Source organism: Pygocentrus nattereri, chromosome 25 (assembly GCF_015220715.1).
Source record: "Pygocentrus nattereri isolate fPygNat1 chromosome 25, fPygNat1.pri, whole genome shotgun sequence".
Taxonomy (NCBI): domain Eukaryota; kingdom Metazoa; phylum Chordata; class Actinopteri; order Characiformes; family Serrasalmidae; genus Pygocentrus; species Pygocentrus nattereri.
Window position 1 is genome coordinate 13,874,451 of NC_051235.1, and position 18,514 is coordinate 13,892,964.

Sequence of the window (18,514 nt, forward strand, 5' to 3'; positions counted from 1 at the left end):
TTGAAGGTTTTCCATAACATTTTGGAGTGTGTCTGTGAGAACATTCAGTCAACAGAGCATTTGTGAGGTCAGTCAATAATGTTGGGTGACGAGGCCTGACTTACAACCCATATTCCAGTTCATCCCAGGGATTTAAGTCAGTGCAGTCTGTGCAGACTACTGGAGTTCCTCCACACCAAACTCATCAAATCATGCTTGAACAGGAAAAGGTCTTCCTCAAAATGAAGGAAGGCTGGAAGCATATCATTTTCCAAAATGTATTTGCATGCTGTAGCATTAATATTATCCTCCACTGAAACTAAGGGATCCAAACCTTGAAAAACAGCCCCAGACTATTATTCCTCCTCCACCAAACTTTACTGTTGGTTCTATACATTCCAGTTAGGGCATTCTCCTGGCATCCTCCCAAACCATTATTATCCATCAGACTGCCAGGTAATGGAGCTCGATTCAAGAGAATTGCAGAGAACACATTTCCACTGCCTCTGAGGGTAGTTATGACATGCTTTAAGCCACTCCAGCCGACACTTGGCATAATGGATAGTGATCTTAGGCTTTTATGCAGCTGCTCAGTCATGGAAACCCATTTCATGAGGTTCCTGACATACAGTTCTTGTACTGATGTTGCTTGCAAGGCAGTTTGGAACTCTGTAGCAAGTGATGCAATAGAAAATAAATTATTGCTCTTAAGTGCTTCCATGTCACAATAATAGCACTTACAGTTGACTAGGGCAGATCTAGCAAGGCAGAAATTTAATGAATTCACTTGTGGCACAGCATGGCCATGTGCTTGATTTTATGCAGTTATTAACAATATGGATCTGGGTAGAACACCTGAACTCTGTCCACATATTTTTGGCCATATTGTGCATATGTATATAGGATGTATATAGGATGTGACTGATAAAAAGTTGCTGAAAGTTTCTGTGTTAGCACAGCTGCCTAATGTACAGCTGTAGAGAACACAACAGCTGGGAGGAGCGAGCGAAAGAGGACAAGAGATAGAGAGACCTTGTCAAGCAGTAGGCTATTTTTTGTCTCTTTCTACATGCATTCATTGAGAATCCTGCATGGCTAAAAGAAAATATCTTTATTGTTTGTGTACAGTGGCTTTATTCACTCCCAGACCCCCTTCACCCTCCTCACTTCAGTACTGTTTGCTTAAGGCAACAAAACAGCAATATCAACAAAAACTCCTCAAAGACAAAAAGGCTGGCAGTGTCCTCACACAACATGTGATCGATTCACTCTCACGGCAGGCATCCCCTTTCTCTGCATCTTCAAGTACCTTCAAATCACAGACAGTTTCGCCTAAATGCACCAAAGGCAATCACATTGATTGGACCACATATGGAAAGTGCCTACGGTCTTTTGCTCAGTGAGAAGTGTCAGTGACTTAGTCTAGCTCCAGGACTTCTATTTAATGGCTTTCCACAGCTCATCTTGATAAGAGCGAGCATTCAAATAACCAATGAGTCTGCTCAGAATCAATACATCCACACAGGCTATGAGAATCTGTCAGAAACACTGCATGACTCCCACAGGGAGCTGGAAAGAATGATCACACTTTGCTGTACAGTGCAGTGTACAGAATGATACGCAATTAGCAAGTCTATTTTCCATTGAACTGCTAGCTTAACAGCATTAGCAATAAAAACTGAGATATTTCTTCAGGGGACAAGATACTTTACACATGATCATGATCCCCCTTAATCAGTGCATCAGTAAGCGGACCTGAGGGAGGCCCTAGCCACAGAGCATGCTCCATGGCCCCTCCCCTCCCTCCTCCTTCTCCTCCTCCTCCCCTCCGTTTAAAGCGAGCTTGCATTTTAATTCAGCACTGAAGTTACTTATTTCGGTATCGATCAAGCGTAATGCTGAATCAATGTTCATCTTGTTACCTGGGCTATACCCGTGTAATACAGTGATATCCCCGTCCACAGGAACTCATTCGCTTTGCAAAGGGACTTTACCGTAAAATCGATGGCTGCTTGTGAAGGCAGCTAGGAGAAAAGAGGACTGGCGGAGTGCTGGCTGCTTCATAATAACACTCAACAAACCACACTGCCTAACAGCCGCTCATGTGATGAGGAGGGTTTAGTCAAGCGCGAGCGGTGAAAGGGCTGAAGTAGGACTGACTGCTAAAGAGCTAACATTAGCCCCAGGCCTAGTGCTTTAAAGCTGCTAACGCTAATGATAAATCCATCACTATAATAATAATAATGATAATTATGATAATAATAATAATAATTTTAAATGGCATCTGTACATTTATATTATGTCGTTTATTTTTATTATTATATTGTAATGTAAACATTCATATTATGTTGATATTATAGGTTTGTTATAGATCTTAATTGATTAATGCTTATTATAGTTTATGTATAATCAGTATAACTGTAATAGCAATAATAATAATAATTACTACAACAACAACAACAACAATAATAATAATAATAATAGTACTAATATAACAATAATAATCATAATAATAATAATCATAATAATAATAATAATAATAATACAAGCGGTCATAAACAAATAAATAAGGTTTACTAATGTCAAAAATGCAAATAAACAAATGAATAAGTAAACAAATAAATAATAACGTCATAGCCAGAAGTTTCTAACACACACACACACACACACACATATATATATATATATATATATATATATATATATATATATATATATATATATATATATATATATATATGTGTGTGTGTGTGTGTGTGTGTGTGTGGTGCGCTTTGCTGAGGGGGCACATGTTGGTAAACGGCGATAAATGAAAGTGACCCCCGCGCCGCTAATGGAGCAGCGGGATCCCCGCGGGACAGCCTGCCACACACTCATCGAGCACAGCGCTCTGGGACGGCTAGCGGGCCCACGTGACACTGCGCGCGCTCTTTCTCTCTGTCTCACCTTCTCAATCAATTACAGAACTCCTGCTGCTGCTCCTGCACGTCAGCCCCCCCAACAAATACCCCCTTCCCCCGCACACACATAAACACACACTCATACACAAACACACCCTCAGCTAGAAAAGGCTGGAAGAAGTGCGACCAAACCAAACAATGCATTTGTATTTGAAGTCAGTTCATTTGCATCGACGCAGCTGAGCCAGGCGGCGCAGCGCAAACACGAAGCCTCGGCGCTCAGGTTCAGCACACGGCCTTTTAGCGCCTGATCTAAACCACCTGTGGATGCTAAAGAGGACAACCACCACGCAGCCCCCCCTCCCATCTCCAGCTCGAGGCTTCAAACAGAAGCTACTCGCTGAATCTGGCATTTGTTGAAGCGCTTTAATAAGTTGCAGTTCATTGACTGGCCTTAATTCGCTCCAAATTGCAGTGTGTCCGGGGAACTGTTAGAAAGTCCTCACTTCTTCCCCTCCCATGTAAAGTTCTCTCTCTAATATGCGTGATTGATTGGTGTAATGTAATTAAAATCGTATTATTCAAATTATGCCAACAGTAAAATAAAATTAAGCTTCAGAAAGTACACTTGCTTCGTGGTTCAATCTACAATTCATTTTTGAAGCTATTTCATTTATTGGATTAATCCTCTCTGCCATTTCCACATCGACAGATTCATTAGCCTACTTTTTCATATTATTATTATTTCACATTTTAATCGCATATGAGTAATATGACTTCAACGGCTTTTTTAAGATGAGCAGCGGTAAGTTCTGTTTGTCTTGAATAGAAAAATAAGGCCTATAGATGAAGTACACGGAGTACACCTTAGCGTAGAAAAGTGTCCTGATATTTAAAAGTCTGAAAGAATCATTCGACAGGAAATCATTTCTTCTCCTCTCCTCTAAGCCCTAAAAAAACCTTGGATGCAAAATTCCGACTAAGTGCAAACAAAGCCCCCCACCCCAGCCCCCCTCCTCCGTCTCCCTTTGGAGGTAATCAAATAAAAGTGTGTTTGCTGAAGTAGTTAAAGGCAGTGTGGTGTGAGGCGCTCCTGCCTCTGCAGTTCTCCCCCAGCCCGCAGCTCCGGGCCCAGTACAGCGCGCGCTCGGGCCGGCTGCTGTAGCCTCAGCCCCGCGTGCCTGCTGCGTGTCGCGCGGGCGCGGCGGAGAGTCCCCGTTTGAAGCCTTTGATGGCGCCTGTTTCTCTGCCATTTCATCATTTGCGACGCGCCGCGTGCGTGTGTTGCGTAAGGAAGCAGCGTCGCGCGTTGTTTGTTTGGATGCCTGCTGGAGGATCAGAAATGTGTCATCTGCGTAAGCGCCCGTTAGAGGAGCCCCACAGAGAGAGAGTCCAGTATGGAGACGACCTTGTCCACGGTCAACAGAGCTGCCAGCAGCTTTCAGACTTCAACCGCTGTGTTCAGTGTTTTTAAAGTATGTCCTCAAGTAGTCGAGATAGTATCAAATAAATAAACAAACAAAAAGCTATTTAAATAAATGAATGGATGAATGAATAAATGAATGAATGAACAGGTATTACTATGTTACAATGTTTTATACGTGTCTATTTGTTTCTATTACTTGTTTATTAATTACTATTGTTGCCGCTGTAATTCCTCCTACTGTTGTTTGTTGAGCAAGACATTTTACTACTGCTGCTAGTGCCATGGCTATTATTATTATTATTGTAATTGTTGTTGTTGTTTATGTTGTTGTTGTTGTTGATGATGATGTTGTTTGTTGCTGCTGCTATTCCTGCTGCTGACTTTATAACAAGACATTATGATTTCTTACGTAATTTCAGTGCTAATACTATGACCACGACTACAACTATTACTACTGTTAGTAATAGTAATATTAATAATAGTAACAATAATAGTACAACGTACTTTTTGCTATAATGGTGTACTACTATTACTACTACTACAAATAATAATAATAATAATAATAATAATAATAATAATGGCAAACCTACACTGTATTATTATTATTAGTAGTAGTATTATTAGTATTATTATTATTAGTAGTAGTAGTATTATCTAGGGCATGTTTTGCAATGTGTGATAATAAAATACCTTTTTAACTGTAGTTTACCCTGCATTATATAGATATTTTTATCACGCTGTTCATCGTAACGTCATTTAAACAAATCTGATTTGTGTTTTTGATCATATTTGGTGGTGTTTGGTGTTGTTTGTGTGATGAACAGTAGTAACAGTAGAGCTGATAGAAGGCGGGCTGCTTTCTAATGTTTTTATGGCAGTGCCACTTTCCCGCCACGGTGTGAAAGCGCTAAGCTGGTGCGCGTGTGTTTGATTGGACCAATAAATCAGAGGCGACCCTTCGGGCCCTGACAGGTCCCGGGGACAGGACACGTGTCCATCCGAGCTAAGGGCGCCTCCGGGCACACACACACACACACACACACACACAAAACACACACACACACACCACATAGACACACGCACCACATACACAAACACACCACATACACACACACACACTGGCCGCCGATCGCCCTCGAGCGTCACACACCCAACAGCACGAGTCCGTATATAACCCCGATTCTGCAGCGCGCGCTTCTAGCGGTGTAATTAGTGTATAATAACTCTAAAAGAGCGCGGTGTGAATAAGAGGCTGCGCATTTAGAGCGCAAACTCCTCCCGCTCCGCCTCGTCCCAGATGGCGCAGTGCTGCGGGGTCAGCCCGGGCGCGCGAGAGCTCTTGTTAGCTCTGCAGGTCCGTGTCAGTGTTATTGACGGCTGTGTAGTTATTATCAGCCCAGTCCGGACGGCACCGGGCCGCTGGTTTAATGAATAACCCCCTCCATTCCTCCATCCTCTCCCTCCCTCCTTCGCTCCCTCCTTCCTTAATCCCGGAGTGGCGTACGTCAACATGGCAGGACGTCCCGAAGAAGATGTGAAAAAGCTGGAGGAGCTTGAACAGGCACTCTCTCCGAGGCTGCTCCACACGGCACACGCGACGATGGCTAACCAGTAATAACTATCAGCCCTAAAGCAGATTGAAGCAGTTTATTGAAGGACAGATTTCTTGGAAAACCCCAGCGGCGGTTAAGTCCTAGCAGAGGATGATAGGCTTCTAATCTTGATGTTATTACTGAATTGAGACTTTAGCTATTGCGCCCCGTATTCAAATAAACGGTGCAGCACTCAGCGCTGCCCTTGTTTCGCAGAGGATTAGCAGACATATGATGATCCGAGTCGAAATGTAAAACGATTAGGGCGACATATTTCCATATATTGGTTCAAGGAATTTCAATTCTGACTCTGTTGTTTCCTCTTTAATCCGCATTATTTACAGGAGGTTGGTGAGGCTATCAAAGCCATCCACTTGTCGGTGTTTGTAGGGCAATCCTGGGTCCTAATCAGCTGAAAGACGTTTTTATTTCGAGAATATGAAAGTTCACACATGAGTGCACATGGAGGAGTTTGTAATTATGCTTCAGCAAATGAAATATTTAAAGAAATGCAGTGAGTATTAGTGGCCAGAGCGACGATACTACTACTACTACTAATAATAATACTAATAATAATAATAATAATAATAATAATAATAAGGAGAAGAAGAAGAAGAATGTAATAGATCACTTCTACTTTAAATGTCTACGCTCCCTGCACAATGCAGGAAGACCGCCTTTGCTGCCAGTGCGTCGTTCACGGCGCTAATTCTCCTCTCTTGTCAACATAGTCTTTGAAGTCAAACGCTAACTTGCCAACTGGGTTTCTTGTCTCAAATTAAAGGCGTAAACGGACACCGAGTCGCCTGCTCCGTGTTAGCTGAGCCTAAAACGGTCGTCAAAATCATTTTTCCCTCTCTCTCCTTAAACTGCACGGCGATTTTCTACGCGTATAAATGTCCCGCAACAGTGAAGTTGGCCAACTGGGTCTCTGCAGCTCTCCGCTACAGATTCCGCTCGCCTTGGAGAACACACGTGGGACGAAACGCGGACACTAAAGCAGAGCTTTGCGTGAAGTTAATGGCTCAACGAGAATGAAATATTTACCATCCGTGCGGATGACCACGAAATGAGAATTAACGCGAGAAAGTTGGTGATGGGGGTGGGGGGTATGGGGTATGGATGGGGGGGGGGGGCGAGAAAAAAAGCCGGACACCAAACGAAATGATTGGCGAGCCATAAAATGAGACTGGAAAGTCTTTCAAATAAGAGATCGCGACGTCAGAGCGGAGCGCGCTTGTCCAGACGAGGGGAAAAAAGCGAGCTAGAGAGAGAGAGAGAGAGAGAGAGAGAGAGAGAATGTGGGGGTGAGCCTTGAGAAATAGGAGGAGCCTCTGAACGACTAGAAATGTCAATCAGAGCAAGGAGTCCCAATAATCTAAGGCAATCTGTAAGGACCTGACCTTAGTCCATTCAGATCAATAGGGGAGCGAGGGAGGGGAGAGCGCGAGCGGATCGTTTACACTCGGCCGTTGTGGAGGAAATACAGACTTCCCTTTGCACTCGGCGCTCGCTGTAAAGTGGATATCGCAGCGCGCATCGAGAAGGGCGACTCGCCGCTTTTGTTGTGATCGCAGCAGTTCCTTTCTGTTTTTTTTTTTTTTTCGTCTCCCCCCTTCTCCTTCTCCTTCTCCTTCTTCCCTTTCTTCCCCGACCACGATGTCCTTCCCGCAGCTGGGATATCAGTACATCCGGCCGATATACCCGCAGGAGAGGCAGGGCATGGGCGGCGGGCGCAGCGGTCCCGAGCTGAGCCCGTCCGGCGCGCTCTCCAGCGTGCTGTCTTCCATGTATGGATCCCCGTTCGCCGCCGCGCAGACCTACGGAGCTTTCCTCCCTTACTCCAACGACCTGTCCATTTTCAACCAGCTGGTGAGTGCTGACTTCTCCTCTTTCCTCTCTCTGCACACCACCGTCGCTTTTTTTCTTTCTTTCCTTTCCTTTTCTTTCTTTCTTTCGGCTTCTCGAATACAAACTGAAATTAGATCCCAGCGCGTTTCCACGCCAAGCATTTCTGCACGGGAGTCTTTTGCAAGCCAGCTGTGAACTTTGCTGTTGACTCCGTTTTGTAAATACGAAATGGGCCGAAAAAAGTAACAAATTATTAACCAACTGGACAGTTCCAGCTCTAGAAATTCTGTCTGGACTGCGAAGGCACGGACATGTGGAAATAATGAGCGGGACAAGCGCGTGGTGTTGCTTCAGTCAGAACATTAATATTTACTCCCGCTGGCTGAAACATGAGCGCTCACATGGTTCTTGTTTTCTTTTTCCCTAAAAAATTCTTTATAATAAACGATAATATTATGTGTAAAACGAAAAAAATATTTGCTCTTGCTTTGTTATTGTATTATTTGTTAACCCGCTTCTTAAACATGGGCACATCATTTGTCAATATTTTTTTACATGTACATACACACCCTAACCAACTTTCAGGAAAAGTTCTATTAACTTTTCTTTTGAGTTGTTTTTTTTTTCTCTCATCCACACGTACTAACACTGTACTTCCTTGTGTGTTCAGGGAGCTCAGTATGAGCTAAAGGACAGTCCAGGGGTCCAGCACCCAGCGTTCGCCCCTCATCACGCTGCTTTCTACCCCTACGGCCAGTACCAGTTCGGTGACCCGTCCAGACCCAAGAATGCCACCCGCGAGAGCACGAGCACCCTGAAGGCCTGGCTGAGCGAGCACCGGAAGAACCCGTACCCCACCAAGGGCGAGAAGATCATGCTGGCCATCATCACCAAGATGACCCTCACCCAAGTGTCCACCTGGTTCGCCAACGCCAGGAGGAGGCTGAAGAAGGAGAATAAGATGACGTGGACGCCCCGGAACCGCACAGACGAAGAAGGGAACGTGTACGGCAGCGACCACGAGGGCGAGGACGGGGACAAGCGCGAGGACGAGGAAGAGATCGACCTGGAAAACATTGACACGGAGAACATCGAGAGCAAGGACGACTTGGACGAGCAGGACGAGTTGCACTCCGATTTGAAGCTGGACGGCAGCTGCGACTCGGAGATCTCAGACGGCTATGAGGATTTACACGGACCTGAGCCAAAGTTTTTGAAAGCCGTGGTCAAAGAGGGCAAAGACGCGCACGCGGACCGGGCAGAGCACTTCCACCACCACCACCATCATCACCACCTCCACCACCACGCTCTGGACCTCAAAACGCAGCCGCCCAACGGCGAGCAAATCAAACTCAACCAGGTCCCCAACTCTCCCCCCAACGAAAACAACGCGCCCCCAGTCCAGAAACCCAAGATCTGGTCTCTGGCCGAGACGGCCACGACCCCGGACAATCCCCGCAAATCTCCCCTAATGAATGGGACCTCCTCCGGGCCCGGCGCCCAGACCATCGTCCCGCCTCACAGACTCATCTCGTGTCCCGTTGGGAAAATTCAGAACTGGGCGAACCGCGCGTTTTCCGCGCATCAGCTCGCCTTACTGAACTCGAACCATTATTTGGGACTGGCCAACCAGGCTTCGGCCCTCTACTCCAACAGGCAAGCGGAGGAGCGGAGTCCCAGCTCAGAGACTGCGGCCACAGGTACATGCCACCCTCACTGAGACTGTCCGGAGACTTTTACAGGCTTGTTAAGAACACTGCTTTCCTTTCGGTAGACCTTACGCCTCATGTTTTTTCTTTTTTCAAACCTCTACTTTCAATGGCTTCACAAAACACGTCAAAATGTGGCATGAGAAGAGAGAGAAACAGAAGGAGCATGCTCAAGCACAGGGAAGGAAAAGGCCAATTCAAATACTTTCATATGTATTTTGTCCTTGAACTCCTCATTTTTATCTGGATAACCTTTAAATTTGAAATCAACAGGGGTGTTGGCGTTGGCGTTTCTGGAACGTGTGCTGGCTGGCTTTAGACGTTAGCTGTGAAAAAAAGACTCAAAAACTTTCGGTATGTTAAGTCTAAATTGATTGTGTTGCTGTTATGATTTCAGAGATTTTAGTGCCTTGGACGCAGAGAACAAGTAAAAACAGCCAAGAACAGACACTTGTTTACGCAGATGATTACTTAATATGAACCTGCTCCACTGTTTTCTTTTATTGGACTATTCAACAGACGCTATATATATATATATATATATATATATAGCTGAATTCCTCTTGTGCTGTTTAATGTGAAACGTCACACCAAGCATCCGTAATCTCAAGCGCGTCGTTTGGCAATAATTCAAATAATTCAAAGGAATAACGCGATTCCCTCCTTAACCTTCTCGCGCAATTAAGTTTCCCATTTTAATTTGAATTTTCCACCTCTTATTCCCCAAACCCTTTACTGTTAATTTCCCATGTCTCCCGTAGGCCTCAGAACCCCACTTGAAGCTGCCATGGTGTTATCAGCCCTTTCCTCCTCCTAGGGGCTCTTTTTGTCTTTTATAAATCTCCATTTTAACCTGTTTTAAGGAATGTTTAAAAAAAAGAAAGAAAAAAAGAAAAAAGTGGAATAACAGCCCTCCTGTATACTTACCTTGTAAGCATGTCTTGTGTAAAATTGCTAATGCAATGCTGTAAGAAACTGTAGTCTGTGAGTTTATTTTTTGTTTTGTTTTTGTTTGTTTTTCTTCTTTTTTTTCTGTTCTTTCGTTTTGTAAGTTCTGTGAGGATTTAATGTTGAAATTGTTTTGTATATATAACGTAAAGAAAATGTACATACTTGTGATCCAAAATTGTACAACAAAGTATATATTTTGGCTAATAAATGAACCGCTGCAACTTAAAGCAATTAAAGCAATTCCGTTTTTTTTTTCTTCGCGGCGTGTTGAGATAAAGATTTCGGAGAGTGGGAGATTTGGGAGATTTGGGAGATTTGGAGATTTGGGAGATGTCCAGTGCAGAGCGGCTGAGCTGCTGCGTAGTGGCATTAGGGGGGAAAGTTCACTGGAGGTTATGGGCTTTGGCTGAGCGCGAACTGGATGATTTGAAGTGTTTTTCCTCTTGCAGGGACTTAACTGTAATTAGCTCCGTCTTGAATCGCACATTTGGCCATTAATGGACGGGGATTATCCTCAGTCAGGCGTAGCAGCCAATATGAAATGAATAATTATTTCATTTACACTGGCCGCAAGTCGCGCGCAGCTCAGCCGCTGAAACGACAGTAACTGAGAACAGAGGAATTTCTCAGAACGAGAATGTATTTAATCCTAAAAGAAAAGGTCTTTCCGCGCTGCCTCTCTCCTCTCTGCTCTCATAAGAGTTGCTTTTTTTCTCTTTCTAAAAATGTATAATGAATTCTAATCAGACGCTGATGCGGCGCTGCTTGCCATATGCCTCCGATACACTGAGAAATCATTTATTTATGTTTGTTTTCCCCCCTCCAAGACCATTTGCATGCAGCAGCTTTGTTCTGGGCCTGAGAAACTTTGGCAAAGTTGGAGCTGGAGCTCCCTCTACAGTCTGCTCGCTCTGCTCCAGCCTCCCGTGCACGGGATTCTTGCTTTGACCCTCTGTGCGTTTAATCCTATAGGTGGGAAAGCGGCGTGATAACACTGGCATGGCAGTTTACAGATTTTAAAATGCTTTAATCAGCTCGGTTTGTTGAGGAGGGGGTGATGGGGTAGTGGTCAGGTGACGATTTCACAGTTTTAATGTGATGTCAGTGAAATTCAGGAGGACGAATTATTGCATAAGATCTCAAAAACCTTTTTTTTCTGTTATACATAAACAGACTCGCATATTTACAATATAGTATAGTGTAAAATCAAGCTAAAATGACAGACGAGTACAAACCCCTACCAGCGTTAAAGGCTATTTTCAATATTTCCCTATATATATATATATATATATATAGCCATTCACGTCTTGGTAAGCTTTAATGAAAAGCAGTTAAATTATACAGCTTATCTAGACTGCCATGTTCTCTAATATCCTTTATTGACCACACAACTCTACAGCTTGCTGCTCCAAATCACAATACGTATCTGTTCTCAAATCTGTTTCCTCTCAAAACGGGCATTGGGCCTTGGATTTAAGCAGGAGACCACCGTCCTGCAGAGCTGTCTGATAAAAAAATGTTACTATTTTAACGAAAACCTGTGTGAAATTTCTAATGGTGCAAAGAAAACGGGGGCCCTGATTGCGCAACAGCCGATCCCAATAGAGTTAGACTGGATTCAGTATTATGCAGGATAGTTTCTTATTTGGTAACATAGTATGTCATAATCTCCGAATGATAAAGCCATTCAATTCCCCACTGACAACAACAACAACAACAACAACAACAACAACAATAATAATAATAATAATAATAATAATAATAATAATAATATGCAGGTCCTATTTACCGCATTCCCTTTTGCTCATTTAGAAATGAAAGTAAACAAGGGCTTCTCAAATTGTGACCCGATGACCAAGAAAACCTAATAATGTAATAATCTAGCCGGAACTTCTTTTTGGTCTATTTTCAGTTGCTATCTTGCGCGAATGATGCGAATTTTCACTCGGATTGACGCAATCGATTTTTTTTTCCCGCAATGGACGCACTGATGTCCACTCAGCGCCAGGCCTGTAGCGCACGCGCCGCAGGTGAGCTGGGAGGGCGCGTGGCATGCAGTGAACTGGCCAGGACTAAAGACCAGAGACCTGCAGAGGCACTACATGCGCTTTAGAAAAGCTTAAAGGTCCTGATTCCTTTCACATCTGATAATATTGGATTGAGAAACTATATGTTTTATTAATTAGGGCTGAGATCTACATTAAGATCAATCCTAAACCTACATAAAAGGGGATTTTTGACTGTGAAAGACAATAAGCTTTGGCTTTAATCAGCAGTTAGAGCTTTGGCTTTCTGTTTTAAGCTGGATTCAACTATTATTAGACTTCAGCTCATGTGGGTAACATGGGGCAGAGTTTTTGTCCCAGCAAGAATGGCTCAGTATTGAACCAAATATAAGTTCTAAGACTTATGACAATAGTGGAACCCAATGCAAAACTGTTCTAAAAGGTTCATCAAAGAACTGCATGCACAGAAGATCCATATAACAGTGCAGAGAGGCAGTGATTGCTTTCCATTGGTTCTTTGAATGTTACTAAAGAATGCCTGATGAACCATTTTCAACATGTAATGTTATTTAAGTGTCATAGGTTCTGAATGATAAACTTATTTTTTATTCAATTTCCCACAAAAAATGATGTCTGCAATCCTCAGAGCTTACATTCAGTTCTTTCAGATAGAGTCTGCTAGTAAGCATCATCTAAAATTCAAATAACAAAGATAAAAAAAAAAACAAGAGCTTCTTAGAATGTCCTGTACCACCTAATTGCCCATAGCAGCTGGATCAAGTTTCTAATAATACTTGATTGATGCCCTAAATGTACTGTATTAGAGTTACGACTAGTTCCCCAGACCAAGATTAACATGAAATAAACAGAATGTGCATATAATTAAGCGTCCAATACTTTTAATTAATGTGCAAGAAACCATTTGTTAATATTTATAATTCCTTACTTCATTTCACTTCAGAGGAGAGATCCTGACAGTTAGATAGTCTAATATCTTTATACATATTTTCATATGTAGATATAGTAAAAGATAAAGTACAAAGGAATTATGATTATCACTAATGGTGGCCTGAAGAGAACATTTTGTGTTGGGTGTTGAGTGAGAGTTGGTGGCGATATGAAGTCAAAGATTAATATGCTAGCTATAAACCTGTTTCATCATGGCCAGTAACATCGTCATTGTTTCTTCAGTAAATAAAAGAGCATTCGTGGCCGCTGTGCGTATAGCTATAGGCAGAGGTTGCTAGGGGTGGGATGTCTGTTCTCATTACTTTATCCCGCCATAAGTAGAAGCTCTTGTGCTTATTAAGCAGTAATCAACAGAGACTCCTCTTTTCCTTCAAACACTCGCAGCCATGCTCAGCACTCCAACAGAGAAAGGCCTTTTCTGTTCAATATGCATGAGAGAACTAGAGGAAGAAGAGCAAACACACCCAAACATAGAGACCTACATACCACTCACACCTACACACAGAACACGGAGACACATAAGCCAATGCTCCACTAGAGGCAAATTGTGACTGTTAGAGCTAGACCATCAGTTCAAGTCATACATAGAGAAAAAAATATTTATAAAAATATTATCTACTAGCATCCCTGTGAGATTTTAATAATATGTTAGCATTAAGCTAACAGCAGTTCACATGAGGACATTCTTGTAAAAGACATTTCATGTTTTATTTGAAGCTTATGATATGTTAACACATCACTGTCCGTCCAAAAAAGAAAAACAGATTTAACGAGTCAAATAAGAGTTTTAAAGCATATTGTGTATCGTTAAGATGTCATGAAGCATTTTGATATTGTATTTTTGCCATATTGCTCAGCTCTAATGCCTACGCACATTCATATGCACACATAAAGCGTACTTGGACTTGGACACCTTCTCGCCACTTGATTTGGCTTTTTGCATTATAAACCAATGATATAATTACCCCAACCAATCTGAGCAGAAATGTGTTAATAAAACATTAAATACAGAGCATCAGAGCATCTGTGGGAAAGCCAGAGCTTATTGACACTCTCCAAGCAAATGGCAATTCAGTCTATAAGGCAGCACTAAAGCTTTTTATCTGCGAGCACCACTCCGCAGGCACATCAATGGCAGAGGTCCATAGCTACGCCGTGCTTAGGGAAGAATGCATTGTTAAATACCAATTTGGATGGGATAAGAAAAAAAAAGTGCAGCGACACAGAATCATTAAAGTGAAATCTAATCTATCTTTCTGGCCTGCCATTGACATAGAAACGGAGGACAGCAAGGGGCGACCCCGCGAGAGAGAGGGAGAGAGAGAGAGAGAGATATCCTGGCCAATGGAGCCATCAGCAGCCCTGCGGATGAATGGAGAAAAATGGAGGAGTACATAAGCAGTGTGGCAGCCCGTTGGAAGGGGCCAGAGGTGGGCTGTGAAAAGGAGGTTGTCCTCCTGTCCTCCCCTCACTGTCAGAAAGCAGCAGAGTGGGCCCCCGTCCTGCTACTCGCGGCCCCCATCCCGGGACGGACAAATGTCAGCGCTATTGTGGCCCTGCTGAGGCTTTGAAGAGCCCTGCACTCTTTTGCAGAGGTCACTAATCCTTTTATGAGGCGCTGCTGATTGTTAGGCACACACACACACACACACACACACACACACACACTCGTTGCTCTTTTCACAAGCAAGCCTGGCATGTTTGGTGACCTGCGAGGGTACGAGAAGAACCAGGCCCGGATTAGAGAACACATGTTACACGCTGTCACTACGGCTGAAGCCGCAGGCCATCCAAACCGCTCCTGCACCTCCACACAGGCCAGATATCCACATTTACCCCCCAAATCATGTTTTACACCACAGGTGAAAAGCTCACGCCTTCCCTCGGCCCAGGCCTGCTGAAGTCACGGATTACTTTTCTTTTGAATACCCTCCACAATGGATTGGGAAATCAACCGAACACCACTTGCGGCAAAATAAGTTTATGTTACTCTTTGATATTCTTATGAATTTACACCACCCTATAGGCGATACCGATTTTTCAACATTTTTGCATAATGAAATTATTAAACAAAGCTGTTCGGAGTGGTTTGATATTAAATGCGATAAAACTGGCAATAGTACCAATGATACTTGTGTGAATGATTACTAATGACATCTTTTTACCAGTACTACTTTACAGGAGAATCTGAATGTATTAACATAATATTTTAATGAAGTGAGATTTTACTTTGAAACATTTCTATTGGTTCATTCATCTCGAAATGAATAAATAGTGTAAACAATTAAAAATGAAACAAAAAAGAAGAAAAATAAGTTATGAGATTTTCATATACTGGCACTGATAAACAGTTCCAAAAGGCTGAGTGCATTGATTGGCAAGTGAACCACTGATATGCGTTTTGTGTTTTGTTTGTGTGCTGGTTTAGGCTCCAGGCAGACCTGGTGACAAAAAGGCCCAAGAGTGACACTCTTTGGGGCAGTGGGAGGAACAGTGTGGGCCTGCTGATTTCATGCCTATTGTTGACCTAGTTTAGATAGAGGAATTCTTTTACTGGCCCCTCGAAAGGCAACAAGTGGGGGTAGAAAAGGGGGTGCGGGCAGAAAAAAAGAGGGGGTGAAGCTGGAGAGAAAGAGAGAGAGGGAGAGGAGGTGAGAGCCTTTGCCGTTCATCCAACTGAAAGATTGCGCTTTTCTCTGTCCCTTCGGCTCATCACGGCCGACTTACAGGGCAATTATGGAAATGGTGCTTTGAAGCCGATCGCTGGTCTCTTTATTTTTCCGGGCCTTTCTCTCCACCCTGCTCTCTGACATGATCCTGTCCCACTGTCCATATGTTCGCCTTTCTTCTGCTTAATGTGAAAATGGCTGTCTGGTAAGAGGGACTGAATAGAAGAACTCAGAGGCTAAAGGATCAACAGCGTTGGGCTGAACACTTTCGGAATGTGGGCTTGAGAGCACCACTGCTTTAGCATTTCTGAGCTTGCTGAAGTCATGGAAGCCAGAGAAACCTCATATTAGGTGTCAACCTGCAACCTGAAATTCTGGACCACTTGAGGATCAACACATTTTTCCAGAATTCAGGATAAAGGATAAGATGTGGAAATGTGGTGTCAAGAAAAGATTGTGGCCATGCTTGCATAGATTAATGTGATTCAAAAAGACTCTTCTAGCTGTGGTGCTCTTGCTGAAGTCATGGAAATTAGTGAAGTCCCATGTTTATCAAATTGATGAACCTGATGCTTTTTGGTATCACTGAACTTGTCCAGACTTCAGCAGCAAAAGGATGAACTGTGTGGGATTGAACACTTTGGAATGTAGGATTTGGAAGAAACCATAGATTTGCCTAGAATAATACAGTTCAACATCACTGTTCTAGTATTGCTGAAATTGTTGAATTTGCCACAGAAATCAGTGAAGTTCATTTTTTGTAGATGTCAAACCTGATTCTTCTGACCACTTGGGGATCACTGAGCTTGTCCAAAACCCAGAGGCAAAAGAACCAACTGTGCTGGCTTGAACACTTTAGAATGTTGGGTCAAAAAGAGATGCTTAAAACATACAGAGATTAATACAATTCAGGGTCACTGTTATAGCATTGCTGAACTGGCTGAAGGCATGGAAACTGGTGAGGTTTTGTGGTTGTAGATTTGTGTGGTTGTCTAACTGCAGCCTCATGATTTTGATCACTGGGGTGCCACTGAACCTGTCCAATGAGAGGAAAAAAGAACTTCCTGGCCTTCTTCTAGGAACCTCTTCCTCTCCCCTTTCTCTAGCTCACTTGCCTCTTTCAAAGAATCACTTAATCCTCTCTTAGTAATAAACATCTGTCAACACTGTATCATAGAATTTCTCCTCTGCGTGAAAACTAATAAGACAACTTCATCCTCTGGGTTTACTGTGATCTCACGAGGGAGAAAAGAGTCCCACTCAACCCACAAAACAGTACTACACACAGAACAGATCCTCATCATGATGATCTAGGATTAGTATGCCTTGACCAGATCAGAAGGAATGCTGCAATTTGCAGTTTACAAAAATGTCCATCTATCCAAAATGTTCTTGATCAGCCAAGGCATGTTTAGTGTCCAAAGTTTGCGTCTTTTGTTCTGCAGTGGAGCCTTGAGTCTAATGTAGCTAACAAGTGATGGAAGCTTATACCCTACCAATTAGCACTGTGCAAACTGGACAGAAATGGATGTGAGTAGATAAACAATAACAGCAGTCATCTTGAACTCCTTACTATAGTCTATTTTCACAGATGTTTATATGATTTAGACATGAGCTTTGCACTATACTGATGGATCCCTTTATTTGTTAGCTATAGTCTCCAAGCTCCTGGTCACAACTAAAGAAGTAAACTTGTTACCCCAAACATGTTTTGGCTGTCTTACAGTATTTAGTTTAAGGGGAAATTTGTGTGAAATACATTTTTTTGGCAAACCTCAAAGCAAGAGTACAGCATAATTATGAGTCAGGGCGAACCGGTTCTATACTTCCAAAGCACCTCCCATACTACAGTGACTGAAGCACATTGACTCACTCTCCCATCGTTCCATTCAACCCTTGTCACGACATCAAATATATTGTTCAATTTTTGGCCATATAATTATGGATCATATATTCAGGGGCTCTATATTGATTGTGCAACTGGTGAAAGGTTCTCTGGCTCGGCTGCACCCGAGGTGGAGACTTAATAAATTCTTCTTTTCTTGGAACTCTGTCAAACAAGTCCTGCCTTGCCTTTCCCATGAATACATTAACAGGGCCGGGTTGATTGATTGGGAGAGTGGAGGGAGGAGGGTGCACCAATGAACTCCCTCTCTCACCAAGATTAATAGAGTTTATTAAAGACTCTCCTCTCCTTTTAAATAATGCTAATGTAATGGGAGGCCAAAAAGTTTACTGGTAAAGGCTCGTACTCTCGCTTCACTTTGATGTCGATCTCAAGTACATTAGCATTGGCTGGCGTGCTCCAAAGGTAAAGAGACGCATTTATTAATGATGCTGGCTGTAGCACAAAAAGAAATGCTAGGTAAGGGAGAAATGGACATGTATTACAGACAATGGCTATCTGGCTTGCTGTCTGGTGTGTCTTTTGGCTACAGAAAAGGCATTGCCCTGTTTGTTAG

The 18,514-nt window shown here is 43.0% G+C and overlaps 1 protein-coding gene across 1 annotated transcript; it reads left to right on the top strand.

The window, feature by feature from the left end:
* Positions 1 to 7,193: 7,193 nt before the first annotated feature.
* irx3a (iroquois homeobox 3a) lies at positions 7,194 to 10,639 on the top strand. The gene is made up of 2 exons (XM_017693108.2): positions 7,194 to 7,769; positions 8,419 to 10,639. Exons 1-2 carry the CDS (start codon positions 7,557 to 7,559, stop codon positions 9,466 to 9,468), a joined length of 1,263 nt encoding a protein of 420 aa, XP_017548597.1. The 5' UTR covers positions 7,194 to 7,556; the 3' UTR covers positions 9,469 to 10,639.
* Positions 10,640 to 18,514: the final 7,875 nt, after the last annotated feature.